Source organism: Saccostrea cucullata, unplaced genomic scaffold, assembly GCF_032062105.1.
Source record: "Saccostrea cucullata isolate Sc308-1 unplaced genomic scaffold, CSIRO_AGI_Scuc_v1 ctg1341, whole genome shotgun sequence".
Lineage (NCBI taxonomy): Eukaryota > Metazoa > Mollusca > Bivalvia > Ostreida > Ostreidae > Saccostrea > Saccostrea cuccullata.
The window spans coordinates 327,906-342,500 of NW_026930817.1; the positions used below are offsets into that span (position 1 = coordinate 327,906).

Here is a 14,595-nt window from a genome sequence, read left to right on the forward strand (position 1 = left end):
TAGTTCAAATTTTGCAGCTCTCCACCGACCAGTGAAAAATTCTCGCGAGAGTGACGTAAAACAACATAGGCTATAAACTTAATTATCAGTGAAGTATTGGGTTCATCTTCTGTTAAATGTTACGATGTTACCTAAAATGAATTAATGAAGGGAATTAGAAGTCTCTCTATCCAATACTTGATAAACAGGAAGCAACTAACTCCATTTTAATGAAAAGTCTTGTGAAAAAAAGTGTGGGGGTAGCCCCCCCCCCTAGGTTGCTACATGCCTGTTTTTGAGATCACCCGTGGGTATCCGGCGATGAAGGACCCAGTTTCAAGTTAACGATAAATGTGATGAGAGTATGTACCGAGACACAGTTAAATTATTTTAATTAACTATACAGTACCTGAAAATTAGATAATTAAGTACTATGTGGTTAAAAAAAACAAGAAGGAGGTATCTGAAATTGAGATAGGTATTTATTGGTAAAGAAAACAAAGAATAAGGGTGTTTTCAATACGAAACAAGTGCCTGTGATACATATGGAAAAGTTCGCAAAGTCGGACGTTCCATTTTTTTATTATCCAGGTGAGTTTCCATATTGCGTGAGACCTGATGACTGAAGCTCTCAAACTTGTGAAGTGAAACTCTTCTGATGACAACATGCGGACTACCTGGAGAGACTGCAAGGTAGACTTTATCAGAATTTATATACTCGAAAAGCTGAAAAAACTTGCAACCAAGATTCTCTGAGAAAACAGAATAGGAATTTTGGTATGCCTTGTTTTTGTACGAGGACGGATGTGTAAATAGCGTATTTTTGGCAGGCGAACCATTGGGGACAAAATTAACTTTATATTGGTAAATACTGCATCGTTTTTTGATATTTTTTTAAAAAAAATTATAGCATGATTTTATGAATTTTTCATGCCCCTTCATCGAAGATTCGGGGGTGTATTGTTTTGGTTCTGCCCGTCCAACTGTCTGTCTGTTTGTCCGCAAAAACTTTAACGTTAACCTTGCTCATTATACTTTTTTATAGTGTCTGGTGCCATGACTTTCATATTTTACAGGCGTATTCTTGTGATAAGACCTTTCTTTGGGTACCACCAAATTTGACCTCTTGACCTTGTACATGTAGTTTGACCCACTTATACAAAAAATATGACAATCACACTAACCTTTGTCATATATTTTAACAGTTGGTACCAGGGCTTTTATACTTCACATATCCACATATGTATTCATTATGACAAGACCTTTCAGTGACATTTTTGACAGAGTTATGCCCTTTTGGACTTGGAAAAATTCCATTTTGGGGGGGCGGGGGCATAGATCTAAGTGTTTTACAAACATTTCTTGTTAATAAAAGGTTAAGGTAGGATTCTTCTCTGGTTTCTGACTAGATGGAATATTCAAAGTACATTTGTTGATATGTCTTATATATTTAGATGTAAGACATTTAAAAGACCATATTTATCTTTCCTCATCACAATTATACTACTTTAAATAGAAATGGTGAACTGCGTTTGAAAACTAGCAGGCACTATATTTTTGGCGGAATGGTGGCGTATGAAAATATTTTCTTTTCTGCCTCTCAAAATTATTATAGAACATTGAATTTAGTTATAATTTTTACGCAATCGAAGACTAGACGAAATTTTCAAATGTAAGTTAAATTAATAATAAGTGACTAAAGTTTCAAAATATATCAAATAAATAAGATTTTTCACACATACTAGAACTATGTTGGCTTTGTAAATGCTTCAAATCTAAGTACAGATTTGAGCCAAAAATCCGTGAAAAGTGTTATTTCTCTCTTAGTAAACGATCAAAACTTTTTAGTTTTTGTAAGTTAAATATAGGAAAAATAGAAAAATAACCAATAAATAATAAAAATTTAAGAAAAGTAGAGGAAATTCGGATTAGCAAATTTCCATTTTATTTAAATTATTCATTTCAATTTGGTAATATCATCTTACAGGCCCTATATGGTAGTATCTTTTTATGCAAAAAGAAAAACATCCAATCTTTTGAATTACAAGTAGGGATCACATGATTGGAAACAGTAATTTTTTATTCTTAATGTCCAGGAAAAAGGTAATGACCTTGACCTGACCTTGCCTCTAATATTAAAATTTTCAAATTTAATTTCACTGATACCATCACTTAGTGATATTGTCCTCTTGATTCTGTGAAAATTTCATTAATTTTTAAATACAAGAAATGTGAGAAGAATCCTACCTTAATATGCGTCATAACAGAGTAGATGGTTGATACTGATTACATTAAACGATGAGTATCTTTAAAGACGTTTGCCATCCATGTCAAAAGTTAATTGAATTCCAAACGGCCTACCTCGTTTTCTTGACGCCATGTGTCGTTGTTTGTTCATGCAGAAAGTAGTGACGGCGTCAGGTGATGAATCTATTTTAAAATAGTCATTTCTCTCCTGGCAGGATTATAGATAATTATAATTTAATAACTTTATAACGCGTTCAATTTTAATGATGTAATTTACAGTATTTTCGTAACCTTTATTGGTAAACAAAATATATAAATTTCCAACCGTGTTTAAACCAGTCTGGCGCAAGTTATAGCGTATATTACTTTAAAATAATTTACTTTGACCTTAGAGTTGGACCAATTGTTCAAAAAACTTTATCTTGGCCATAACTTATGAACCGTTAGTACATATACTATGGCTTTCATATTTCACATGTATATTCTTGTTACAAGGCCTTCCTTTTGATAACAAAAATTTAGACCTTTTGACCTTGGAGTTTGACTTGCAATTGAGGAACGTCAACCCTCGTCGTAAGCGGTCATAGGGGGCATCAAGGTTTCACAAAAACTTCTTCTTGATTTTATTACAGGCTTGGAGTGACAATGGTCTTCCCATGTCTACGACGAATAACGAAGCATGTAAATTATTTGACGCCTCCCTAACACAGGTAGTCAAACGTACTGGTCAACGTAATATACATGTATATGATCACGGGCACCTGAAGTATGGAATCCCCCCTTCTTTTTAAATGAAAAAAATTTAAGAGGGTATAATATCTCAAAAATATAAAATTTCCCCGTCAAACACATCCATAATTATGTCGTTATATGCAAGCAGATTGTACTTTTTCTCACGTTTAAAGAATGGGCCTATTCGGTGTAATAAAAATACACAAGGTAAGAAACAAAAGTTGTAAACAAACGGGAGGACCTCTGCTTCGAGACAGATTTCCAAGGTAATAGCGAGCGCAGCGAGCGTCGCGGAGCGACGCTCGTAACTGCGAGCTCTAACGACAACGCCTGGGCGAAGAGAAAATTCGGACTACTGCACATTCATTCTTTAGAATTTTTTGCTGCAGTAATTTTGACCCACAATGCATCACTAAGCAAAGTTGCGTTCTCACGAGAATGACGGCAAATGTTCAACAAAAAGTTTACTCGCCTTGATTTAATGGATACATATTGAAGATAAATTGTAAACGTAACTTTTTTCATTAACTTTCAGCAGTGTTCAGTTTTTTCTTGGTATTTGAAACTTACATACGACGTCATGTGACGTCAGAGTCTAGACGCACCAAATGTCACGTGCGGTTTGACGAGCCCGATCTAAATTAAAACAATAGAAGAGTTTGCGCTCGCTCTAACGGTCGCACCGTCAACATATTAACAGTGTTACCTATCATAACTCGTGTTACCTATCACAAGAAAACATTGATGTGACCATCCGGGAAATATCTAAAGTAAACAATGAAAATGAGTCTTGATCATCAAACCGCTCCTATATGTGTGAAAAGGAATGCGTCTAATTGACGGAGACGAAAGTCGCGAATATTTTGAAAACTTAAAGTCGGATAAAAATCAAACAAAAACGATACCATTTTAAACTTCATCAATATTCCTCAAGTAAATTTTGGCTGCATAAAATATAAATTGAAGTTAGACACATGCATCACCTATATTCAAAAATGTATTAATTTGCAATTTTAGAATATAAAACACGAACTGTGCAGAGTACGTTTTTATGCGAGAAGTAAAATTCGATATTCTAAAAAAAGGGACCTGTCGTTTTTTCGATAGTATATGATATTAAATATGAAAAACATATATACTTTTACAGATTCACTTCATGGAAGTAAATATATTATATATCTCGTAATTTATAAAGGGAAAGAACACTCTGATTAATAATATTTTCAATGGTTAGAAAACTTTTAATTCTAAATAACTGCTCCCATCCCAATCCCCATACACCAACACTTAAACTTATATGTATAGAGCAGCCCGGTCCTCCGGGCTGCAATAACATCGTGTATTTTTATTATACCGAATAGGGCCATTCTTTAAACGTGAGAAAAAGTACAATCTGCTTGCATATAACGACATATAGATGTGTTTGACGGGGAAATTTTATATTTTTGAGATATTATACACTCCTACATTTTTTTTCATTAAAAAAAAGGGGGGGGTATTATCCATACTTCAGGTGCCTGTGTATATGATTACAATACAATTATTGTGCAGCATGTCTCATCAAAAAAATCTATCAATTTGGTCTTCGAAGGCTAATGGTCGCTATCTTCCTTTAAATTTATTATTTGCCCCTATTTATGTAATTTATTTTATCGTTACCCCCCTTAAAAAACAAATTTAATTTATTTATTTTACAGTCATATGGAATGTATAACGAACCGTCCGTTGGTGGACTAGAAAACTGTGTAAAACAAATGCTTACAGCTGATCCAGATTTTGGTAAATGCACTATGTTTTAGATGAATCGATAATAATTAATTATGCATTGTTACAACGCACTTTGAAAAATTACGCACTTTGAAAAAAATTTCAAAGTGCGTTAAAATTTGGGACCAAGCTAACGCACTTTGAAAAAAATATATTTTTTTTCAAAGTGCGTTAATATCGACCATATTAACGCACTTTGAAAAAAATGTAAAGATTGATCAATATTCCTTCAAATAATTGCTATGAGAAACAACAGATCCTGGTTTGATAACTTTTTTATGATAAAGTCACTGTAGGACCTGAGATAATGACGTTTTAAATAATTAAGGTTTTGATAAAATAAAAGGGAAAATTAAAGGGTCTTGAAAAAAAGAGTGACGATTGTTTAAGTTCATTAATTCGTTTCTTCTTTTTCTTTTTCATTCTAGTCTTTGATAAGTAGATGTAAAGGTGTATAGGGGCACTAACAGAGGACAGCTTCAAGCAACTTAGCATTTATCATAATAAAAAGGGGCCAATTTTATTGTTCAAAACTATGAAAATTCTTTCTCTCTCATACGTTTTACAGTACTTAAAATGTCTAGTTTTCATCTGTTTTAATTAACTCATTTATTATTGAAAGTTTTCAACGTCATACCAGTTAGGTAAATACATAATTATATGAATGCTTTGAGTATAGCATAGACATCGAGACTGGGCGATGGGCCAGGAGAGGGGATGGGGGGCTAAGCCCCCTACTTATTTTGGAAAGATATACATCGTATAAGCATTGAAAATGCAGCGTACCCTTTTTAGGTTTATTGCTCCCCTCCCCCGTTTGTTACCGACACCTATGTATTGGAAAGATAAAGATTTGGACTGAGGGATCTTATACCCGTCTTCTCCTCTTTTCGACGGGAGAAAATCAATTCATTTTTGAGGTGAGGGTTAGGCTTAGTTTTTTGAAAGATAAATAACAAATAAAATCTTTCCATGACTAAAATATGATTTTTTTTCAAAGTGCGTTAAGTGTCTCCATGGTAAAATATATTGATGTAGACTTTTAACGCACTTTGAAAATTTTTTTCAAAGTGCGTTGAGTTGGTCCCAAATTTAACGCACTTTGAAAACATTTTTCAAAGTGCGTTGATTTTGTCCCAATTTTAACGCACTTTGAAAAAATTTTCAAAGTGCGTAATTTTTTCAAAGTGCGTTGCCACAATGCATTTACGAGTAGAATTGTAGGTTGGATACACGCAGAGGTATTGTACAATGTAAATAAATTATGTTTCTTTTTAAAGTTATGGGCAATGTGCTGAATCACAATATGCAGCTTGGAGGATGTGAAAAACCTCACCATTTAAACCCAGAGCTACAGAAAAAAATCGCGCAACTAAAGTCCTTGAAAGAGAAGGTCAAGGCCATTACAGAGAGGGAGGAAAGGCACATTAATGCCACCTGTTTGTTTGCTCAAGGGTTAGTAATCCAGAATTTGTACTAGTTTACATGTGTATAGTTCTCCACAGGTTTTCCCCTAGCCTGTCCATCTGTCTATCCAATTTGATGTCTGTATTTCCTTCTCTCTGTCCGTCCCACTTGGATATCAGGACTATTTTTCTAAAAGCTTACAGATATTGAGCTGATTTGGGAGAGGGGGATATTTGAGTGTACCTTGTAGGGTCTTTCAAAAGAAATTATGGGGAAACATTTCACTTGCTGGTGGGGGACTAGAAATTTAAACAATACTCTCAAAATAATTGGCAAATTAAAATTTGTTTCCTTCATTTCTGATATTGAAGTAGATTTAATCGTAGTTATAAGACATTGTACTGACTTCATTTAAAACAGAAAACGCTATGAAGCCATTCAGGCCTGGGAAGACATCTTGATAGATTATCCTACGGACATGATGGCGGCCAGGCAGTGTTTTCTGGGAATGATTAACCTGGGACTACAACAAGAAAACAAAGACATAATGACAAGAATTTTACCTCACTTTTCTCTTGAAACGCCAGGATACAGGTTAGCAAACTTAATGTGTTTTTTTGTCTTGCCTACTTGGTATTAAACTTTAGCAAATAATTTAAGATAAATTTCATTTGTACATGAATGAATAGTTTCTTTTTTTAGCTCACCTGGATGAGATCATTATCCGATAAACATTCAACTCTCTCTTTGTCATGTTTTAATATTTTTTTTATATTTTCGATGACTTGTGCAGTTTCAAAAGGAAGATACTTAACTGTTAAGAATAAAAGAAATTAATACATGTTCTTTCAAAAATGGTTCAAATTCTTAAAACAAAACCGATTGGGGCCACAATAGATATTTACACTGGAATATCAGAAAGTTTTCTAAAGAACCACTGTGCCATGACTAATATAAATCATTAATCAAGTAGTGCAGATTTAGATTTGCTAAAATCGTGGTCCAGGTAGAAAGGGGTGGGGGGGGGGGGGGTAAACAGTAATAAGGGCCAATGCTTTACAGGTGAGGATAGTCAATGGGCCTCTTGTTTTTAAAGCAGCACATTTGTAACTTTTCTTTCCTGTTTGTTTTAACAGCACAATTCTAGGTTGGCAAGCGTTCTGTTTGGAAGAAAATAATTATTATGACCTTGCAGAAAAAGTTGCAAAGAAGGTAAAAATTTACTGAAGAAAATTAATTAAACGATCAATATGAAACAGGAAAAGATCAACGCGGGAGGTTTGACAAAACATCATGATAGTAATTAATATAATAAAGCTCATCTATTGTTTTTAATAATTGCACCATATTTCAGAGTCTGGAATTAGAACGCCATGAGACCTATGCATCTCACACTTTATCACATGTGTATTTGATGCAGGGAATGCACGACAAAGGGATTAATTTTATGCTGTCCACGGAGAGCGACTGGAATGTATGTATATAATAAGTATACATGGGCATGATGTATTCCATGTAATTATCAATAACCAACTTTATAATTTTAATTTTTTGTTTAATTATTTTTTTTTTTTAACAAAACATAATATATATTACAGCGGTGCGAATTTCTTGCCTGTCATAATTACTGGCACGTAGGAATCTTTCATGCTGAGAAGGTAGATACAACTTTTAATTATTATCACAATTGTAAAAATATCTTAAAGCCAAAAATATTTCATCCCATACAGTATCATCTTTGAAAATGATTCCCACAGACGGCCAATGGGCCACAACGATCAATTGAGTCACTATGGCCTCGGCAGATTAAAAAGACATTAGATATCTTAACTCCAGGAGATTTTTAAAGACTCCATTATTTTTTGTTTTACAAATTCTCAAAAATCTCCCCTTGAAAGAGAACACAGCCCTTCCTTTTCTTCTCCCAAGGATGCTTTGTGACAACGCACTTTGAAAAAATTACGCACTTTGAAAAAATTTTTCAAAGTGCGTTCAAATTGGGACAAAATCAACGCACTTTGAAAAAAATTTTCAAAGTGCGTAATTTTTCAAAGTGCGTTGTAATAATGCTTCGTGGCAAGTTTGTTGAAATTAGCTCAGTGGTTCTTTAGAAGTCTAAACTGTGAAAAGTTTATAGAGGACAGATGGACATATATACAGACAACAATTAAGCAGAAACCTTCAGCTCAGTTGAGCTTTAAAATTTAAAATATAAATGGGCACAATCTAGATAGAAATAAGCGAGAATTTATATACATTCACATTCAATTCTGCCATTTTTTATAGGGAGACTTCAGATCCGCATTAGAAATATTTGATTCACAGGTGAGAGTTTTAGAAAAAGAAAATTCATTTAAAAATATTTAGAAAAAAATACATGAGAATATTTGAACTTGTACGTTGGAAAAACTTCAGTGACACATTAGGTTAAAGTATAGAAATTTTGGCAGGTTGGAGTTCGAACACAAAGATCTAAAAGTGATTTCAATTTAACCGATGCCACGCATTTGCTGTACAGGTTAAAACTAGAAGGTAATTAGCTGTCCTAGTCCCTTCAATGTCAAGGATTGATCCTGACATATTGTTTTCCAAATGTTACAAGTCTTTCGTATTGAAATTACAACTACTTACATGTATACTGAAGAAATTTTTTTGCAATGAACAATTTAATAAAAACAGAAGAAATCCACTTATAAAATATGATTTAATAGTACCTGATTAAAAACAATAACACATTTGAAATAATTAAAATCTTTATTTTTATTTTCACTAATGATATTTGTAACCCCTAGGAGTTGACGTTGGGAGTCGTTGGTCGATGTTAGACAAGACAAGTCACGTATATATGTTTGGACACGGTCAAATGTTTACTGAATCACAACTGTTTCTGAAAAGCTGTTGTGACCAGGACAAAAACATAAAGGAAAAACAGCTGCAGTCTTTGAAAGAATATGTAAAGTATGTGAATGCTCAGGGTTATTTCATTTTTAAAAATATCAGTAAACCATAGTATAAGATAATTACATAAAAAATATCACAATGTCAGGTTATTGCATTAAAAACGCAACATCAAATTATTACATTGAATTGATTTTAAACTAAGAGCAAGTAACAATGTATGAATTAATTAATTTGACTACAGTTCTCGTATTTAGCTGTTACAAAACATAAATATGATGAAATCAGTTTTATGCAAATTTCAAAATCAAAGCGATGTCAAAGATGTAATAATAAAGTGTCCCTCATCATTCCCGTACTCATTATATACAGAACATCACGTTAATGATTTTATTTTAGAGACGGTGAAATGTGGGACAATAAAACTATAGTTAAAGAGGTAGGCATTCCTCTTTGTGAAGGGGTACTGGCCTTTGAGAATGGGGAGCATGATAAAGCTACCGAAATACTCTACCCACTACGCTACGATATCATACGAATCGGGGGAAGCCATGCACAGGTAGGCACAAAATAATGTGTATGAATAAGAATTTCATCTTCTTTCATGAATGTAGAAACATAAAAAATCAGCTTATTGGTCACTCCCAAATATCTGCAAGAACTGCCATGACCAAACTTACATGTACATGAACAATGCAACTACGGTAACAAAACACATACTTAATACTTGGGATTCTGCATAAAATATTCATTGTGAGGACAAATGGGCAACTGTTTTATTTTTTCTTCGAAGTAGTTCCATAAAGGTCAATATTGTTGGTATCCAAGGAAGGTCTTGTCACATTGGATACATCCTTAAAATCTTAAGGCCCGTAAGTACTAACTATTCAAAAATTTATCCTAGAATGATTTTTTTTTAAAAATGTGCGAAACTCAAAGGACAAGGTCGGAAATATTTATTTCCATGGAAAGGTTTTGTCACAGTGAATATACAAGTGAACCGAAGTATGAAAGCTCTAGACTACCCATTTAAAAGTTATGGACCAGGTTAAAGTTGGTTAAATTCTTGCCAAATTTGGTGAAACTTCAAGGCCAAGAGGTCAAATAAGTTGGTAACTATAGAAAGGATTTGTCACCAGGAATACACCAGGAATACACATTTGAAATATGAAAGCCGTAGCCCCAACCAATCAAAAGTTATGAGCAATGCTAATTTTTCTGCGGACATATACAGTAAACAGCTAGACAAATGGACGGATAAGGCAATAACTCTATATTCTCGAATCTTCAAATACGGAGGCATAATAAACCAATTTGGTAAGAATATATACATAATATAAGCATTTCAGGGATGGGCTTTTTGTCACGCTTGTTGTTAATAGGTGAAAATTATATATATTAATGACAATATGAAAGAATATTATTCTTACGGATGTAACAATTCACACATTCAGTAGTTAAGAGGCAATGTGTATAACTTACTGAAAACAATCATCAATGATTTTGTAATCCTTAGTCCTACGTGTAGGCACCTGAACCCCATCTCTGCTGCTACAGGAGTCCATGATTTAACCAAAATATTGATTGGTTTTGTTTACTGGATTATGGAATTGTTCTCTGTTCACATTTTTACATTCTTCATCCCCAGATGATGCCCCTGGATCAAAAATCTCGTATGGGATGCCGTTTTGGTATTTACTGCCAAAAAGTGACATCATCTATTCGAATAGGTGATATCACCTATTCAACTGGTGATATCACCTATTCAGATTTTGAATAGGTGATATCACCTATTTGAATAAGTGATATCACCTATTCAAATAGGTGATATCAACTATTTGATTTGAATTGGTGATATAACCTATTAGAAACGTTGATATCACTTATTGGAATAGGTGATATCACCTATTCAAATAGGCGATATCACCTATTCAGAATCTGAATAAGTGATATCACCTTTTCGAATAGGTGATATCACTATTTCATTTTGAATAGATGATATCACTTATTCGAATAGGTGATATCACCTTTCAAATTATTTATGAAATAACAACAGCTCCCAAGACTTAAGGTCCCTAAATCTTATTTAGTACTTTCACTTTCGTTTTATAACTCATCATTCTAGAAGACAATAGATAACAGTTTTGCATTTAATTTTAATCAACCCCAATTGAAATTGTAGTTTGTTTTGCTCACAAATTAATTTATTTCACTTAATTATCATGTAAATTTTAAGAAAAATTGGAAAACGCACGAAAACTGGGTTGTCCGAATTTTCTTGGTTCCGGTAGTAATCTATATATAGTATAGGGAGCATAAATTATTCTTGTAAGAAATTCAAATAGGTGATATCACCTATTCGAATTGGTTATATCACCAATTCAAATTGAATAGGTGATATCACCTACATGTATTTGAATTGGTGATATAACCTATCGGAAATGAATAGGTGATATCACCTTTTCAGCACGAATAGTTGATATCACTTATTCAAATAGGTGATATCTCCTATTCATTTCCAATAGGTGATATCACCAATTCAAATATATCATATCACCTATTCAAATAAGTGATATCACCTATTCGAATAAGTTATATCATCTATTCGAATAGGTGATATCACCAATTCGAATGGATGATATCACCTATTCGAATAAGTGATATCACCTATTCACAGGTGATATCACTTTTTACAAGTAAATACCAAAACGGCGCCTCATAATCTCGGGGGTAATACCTGGTATTGTTTTTGTCCTGTCTATTTGTTTGTCTGTTTCTCTGTCTGTCTGATATCAACTTTAATCTAGCCCATAAATTATTGATTGGATGGGGCTATGGCTTTCATATTCCACAGGTGTATTCTTTAGACAGGACCTTTTTTTGGGTACCACCAAATTTGACCTCTTGATTATGGAATTTGACCTAATTTTAATTACAAATGAATACCACACTTTAACCTTTGCCATAACTTTTGAACAGTTGGAGCTAGATCTTTATTCTTCACTGTGTAGTTATTGTGACAAGACCTTTCAGCTGGTATAAATATTTTTTGAATTTTGACCTTGATCGATCTAAGAGTTTTACCAACATTTTAGAAATTTTAACATAACTTTTGAACAGTTGGAACTACGGCTTTCATATTTCACAGGTATATTCCTTGTAATAGTAACTTTGTTTTGGTACCAACACTTTTGACCTTTTTGACCTTGACCTTTGGAGTTTGACATGCATTGGAGAAAATTCAACCCTCAACATAAGCTATCATATGGGGGCATCAGTGTTTCACAAACACATCTTGTTTAATACTCTTTTTTTCATTGATATCAATATGGATTTAATTTTGAAAAACTATTCATTTGTTAAATTTATTTCTATCTTTTTCTGATCCTTTAGCGGGATGTCTTTAACCAGATCTTGATAAATGCTGCCTTAAGGTCCTCCAATCCTAAAAACCATCGCTTGGGAAGGTAAGATTGACTATATATCGACTCTTCAGTGTTGTCCAAAAAGTTAGTTATAGGCAAATGCATGGTAGAATTTGTTTTTAAATTGACATTGAGTTTATTCTAGACTAAATCACATACCCTGGTACGTTTTCTTATAGAATGCTGCTGAGTGAACGAAAACTGGCTAAAACAAGTGACAGCTGGACAGATAGAATGATCGCCAAGTTCGTGGCAGAGCATGGCTCATAGTGTATTCACTTCAGACTGACCAACGACCGCTTACAACCTTTGTTGTGTAAAATAGGATTATTCAAGGACATTTTTATAAAAGAAAGTGTTAATTAACAATACGTGAAGAAACCAGCCATGTTGTTGAGTATTCAACTTTAATTTCGTGCAATTTCCTGACATTGTATTCACAGTGTATTAAATATATGCGAAAAACATTTTAATGTCAGCTGTCTTTGTCATATGAATCAAAAATGAAGTTTCTTTGGGGCCTCTTTTTTGACCCATTCAGAAACGAATTAACAGCAAGTTAGTATGTGTAGGTGATAGAGGTTCGACTTTTCATGATACTCAGTCTGACTACTCCTTGCAAGGCTCTTGAGCAAAACAATTATCGCATACACACACCTTAATATTAACGTATAATTTAAATCAGCTGACCAGTTATGCTCCTATCAATGGTTGGACCGTCACAAACAAGATTCCAGGGGAGAACGGCTACATGCCACAATACTTTGTCTTTTCCTATCATCAATGATTCAATATTTGAAATTGCACAATTTTTCATAGCATAAAGGATATTTTAGCAAAACTATAATAGATGCAACTAGAGGCCTGCTGTTGAATGGACTAATAATACAATTTTCAATATTCCATACGACTTTCAGGATAATTTCATCGATTTTACTCAAGGCTTAGTTTTTCGCTGAGAAAGTAAATAATTTATCAAAGAGGTTTTTTTTTTTGAAAATGACAGTTGTAGTGACGTCAAACTCTTTCAGCTATAAATTTATTGTAGAAATTAACATTTCTAAGATGGTTTATGATTACTTGGAATTGACAACAACCGGTCCACAGAGCCCAAGTATTTATCTTTGCTGCGCAGTCGGGAGGCTAAAGTTCGATTATTGTTTACTGTGCCACGTGGCATCCGCTGTTAAAAGCAGAAGTCACGGGTCGGACGTTAAATCCGAGCTCCCTGTGACCGTCATTCCTCGATGGCCCCGAGTGACGAATTTTTGTGAATGAAAAATTATTGAGGGGGACGATAAACAACATAAAATCTATCACTCAATTTACTCAACATAAGTTATTCTTACTAAAACACACATATTTGTCGACACATACATCGTCACAGCGTTCATGATGCTTTCTATAATTTGTTAACAATTTGATTATGTTCTTAAATTCATTGCCGATCTATAAAATCTGTATTCATTTTGGCTTCTATTTAATTTTTTATTCAGACCTTTTTCGATTTCCAGAATTAATCCTTATGTCCTTTCTAACATAATTTATTTTATCAAATAATCTTTGCAATAGTCAAAATAGTCATATTGCAGAGTTTATTTGATAAAATAAATTATGTCAGAAAGGACACTTACTTACCAAAAGTCAATATCAAGTGTTATTTTCAAAGTAACGGATGGCACCGGAAGCTTAGACGTATTTTCCTTGATGATATAAATTTAATTATCGTACACAGGTATACGTGCAGACGTTTGAAAGATGTCGGGTTCCTTTCCTTGCGTACGTTATTTCTCTCGAATATCAATTAGCATTAGCTCATTTCACTATAAATAATCTACGTAATTTTAATCCATTTCTAAATGTAATATAAGCTGTAATAAAACTTTACTATGCAGCAATCTGTTTTCGGAACATGTGAACCAATTGGCGAAACTTTCAATGAAAATAGAAGGGGGTGTAAATTTTTCAAGCAACTAATGAAGAGAGATTTTTAGAAAAATATCCCCAAATAACGAGAATGGGAGGGCCGTATATTTTTTTTTTTAAATCTGAGCATGGATGTTCCTTTTCTATATTATGACCCCGTAATAAAAAAAAAATCGGTGGTAAATAGTTTTTGCATAGTTGACCGTCCGCCTGT

The 14,595-nt window shown here is 33.5% G+C and overlaps 1 protein-coding gene across 1 annotated transcript; it reads left to right on the plus strand.

Annotated features, from left to right (window-relative positions):
* The first annotated feature begins 581 nt into the window (after positions 1-581).
* On the plus strand, positions 582-12,922 carry LOC134230214 (tetratricopeptide repeat protein 38-like). Its single transcript, XM_062711990.1, has 14 exons — positions 582-672; positions 2,859-2,936; positions 4,656-4,737; positions 6,006-6,180; positions 6,553-6,726; positions 7,269-7,344; positions 7,487-7,606; positions 7,731-7,790; positions 8,419-8,457; positions 8,583-8,664; positions 8,925-9,090; positions 9,430-9,589; positions 12,424-12,497; positions 12,635-12,922. Exons 1-14 carry the CDS (start codon positions 646-648, stop codon positions 12,723-12,725), a joined length of 1,404 nt encoding a protein of 467 aa, XP_062567974.1. The 5' UTR covers positions 582-645; the 3' UTR covers positions 12,726-12,922.
* The last annotated feature ends 1,673 nt before the right edge of the window (positions 12,923-14,595 follow it).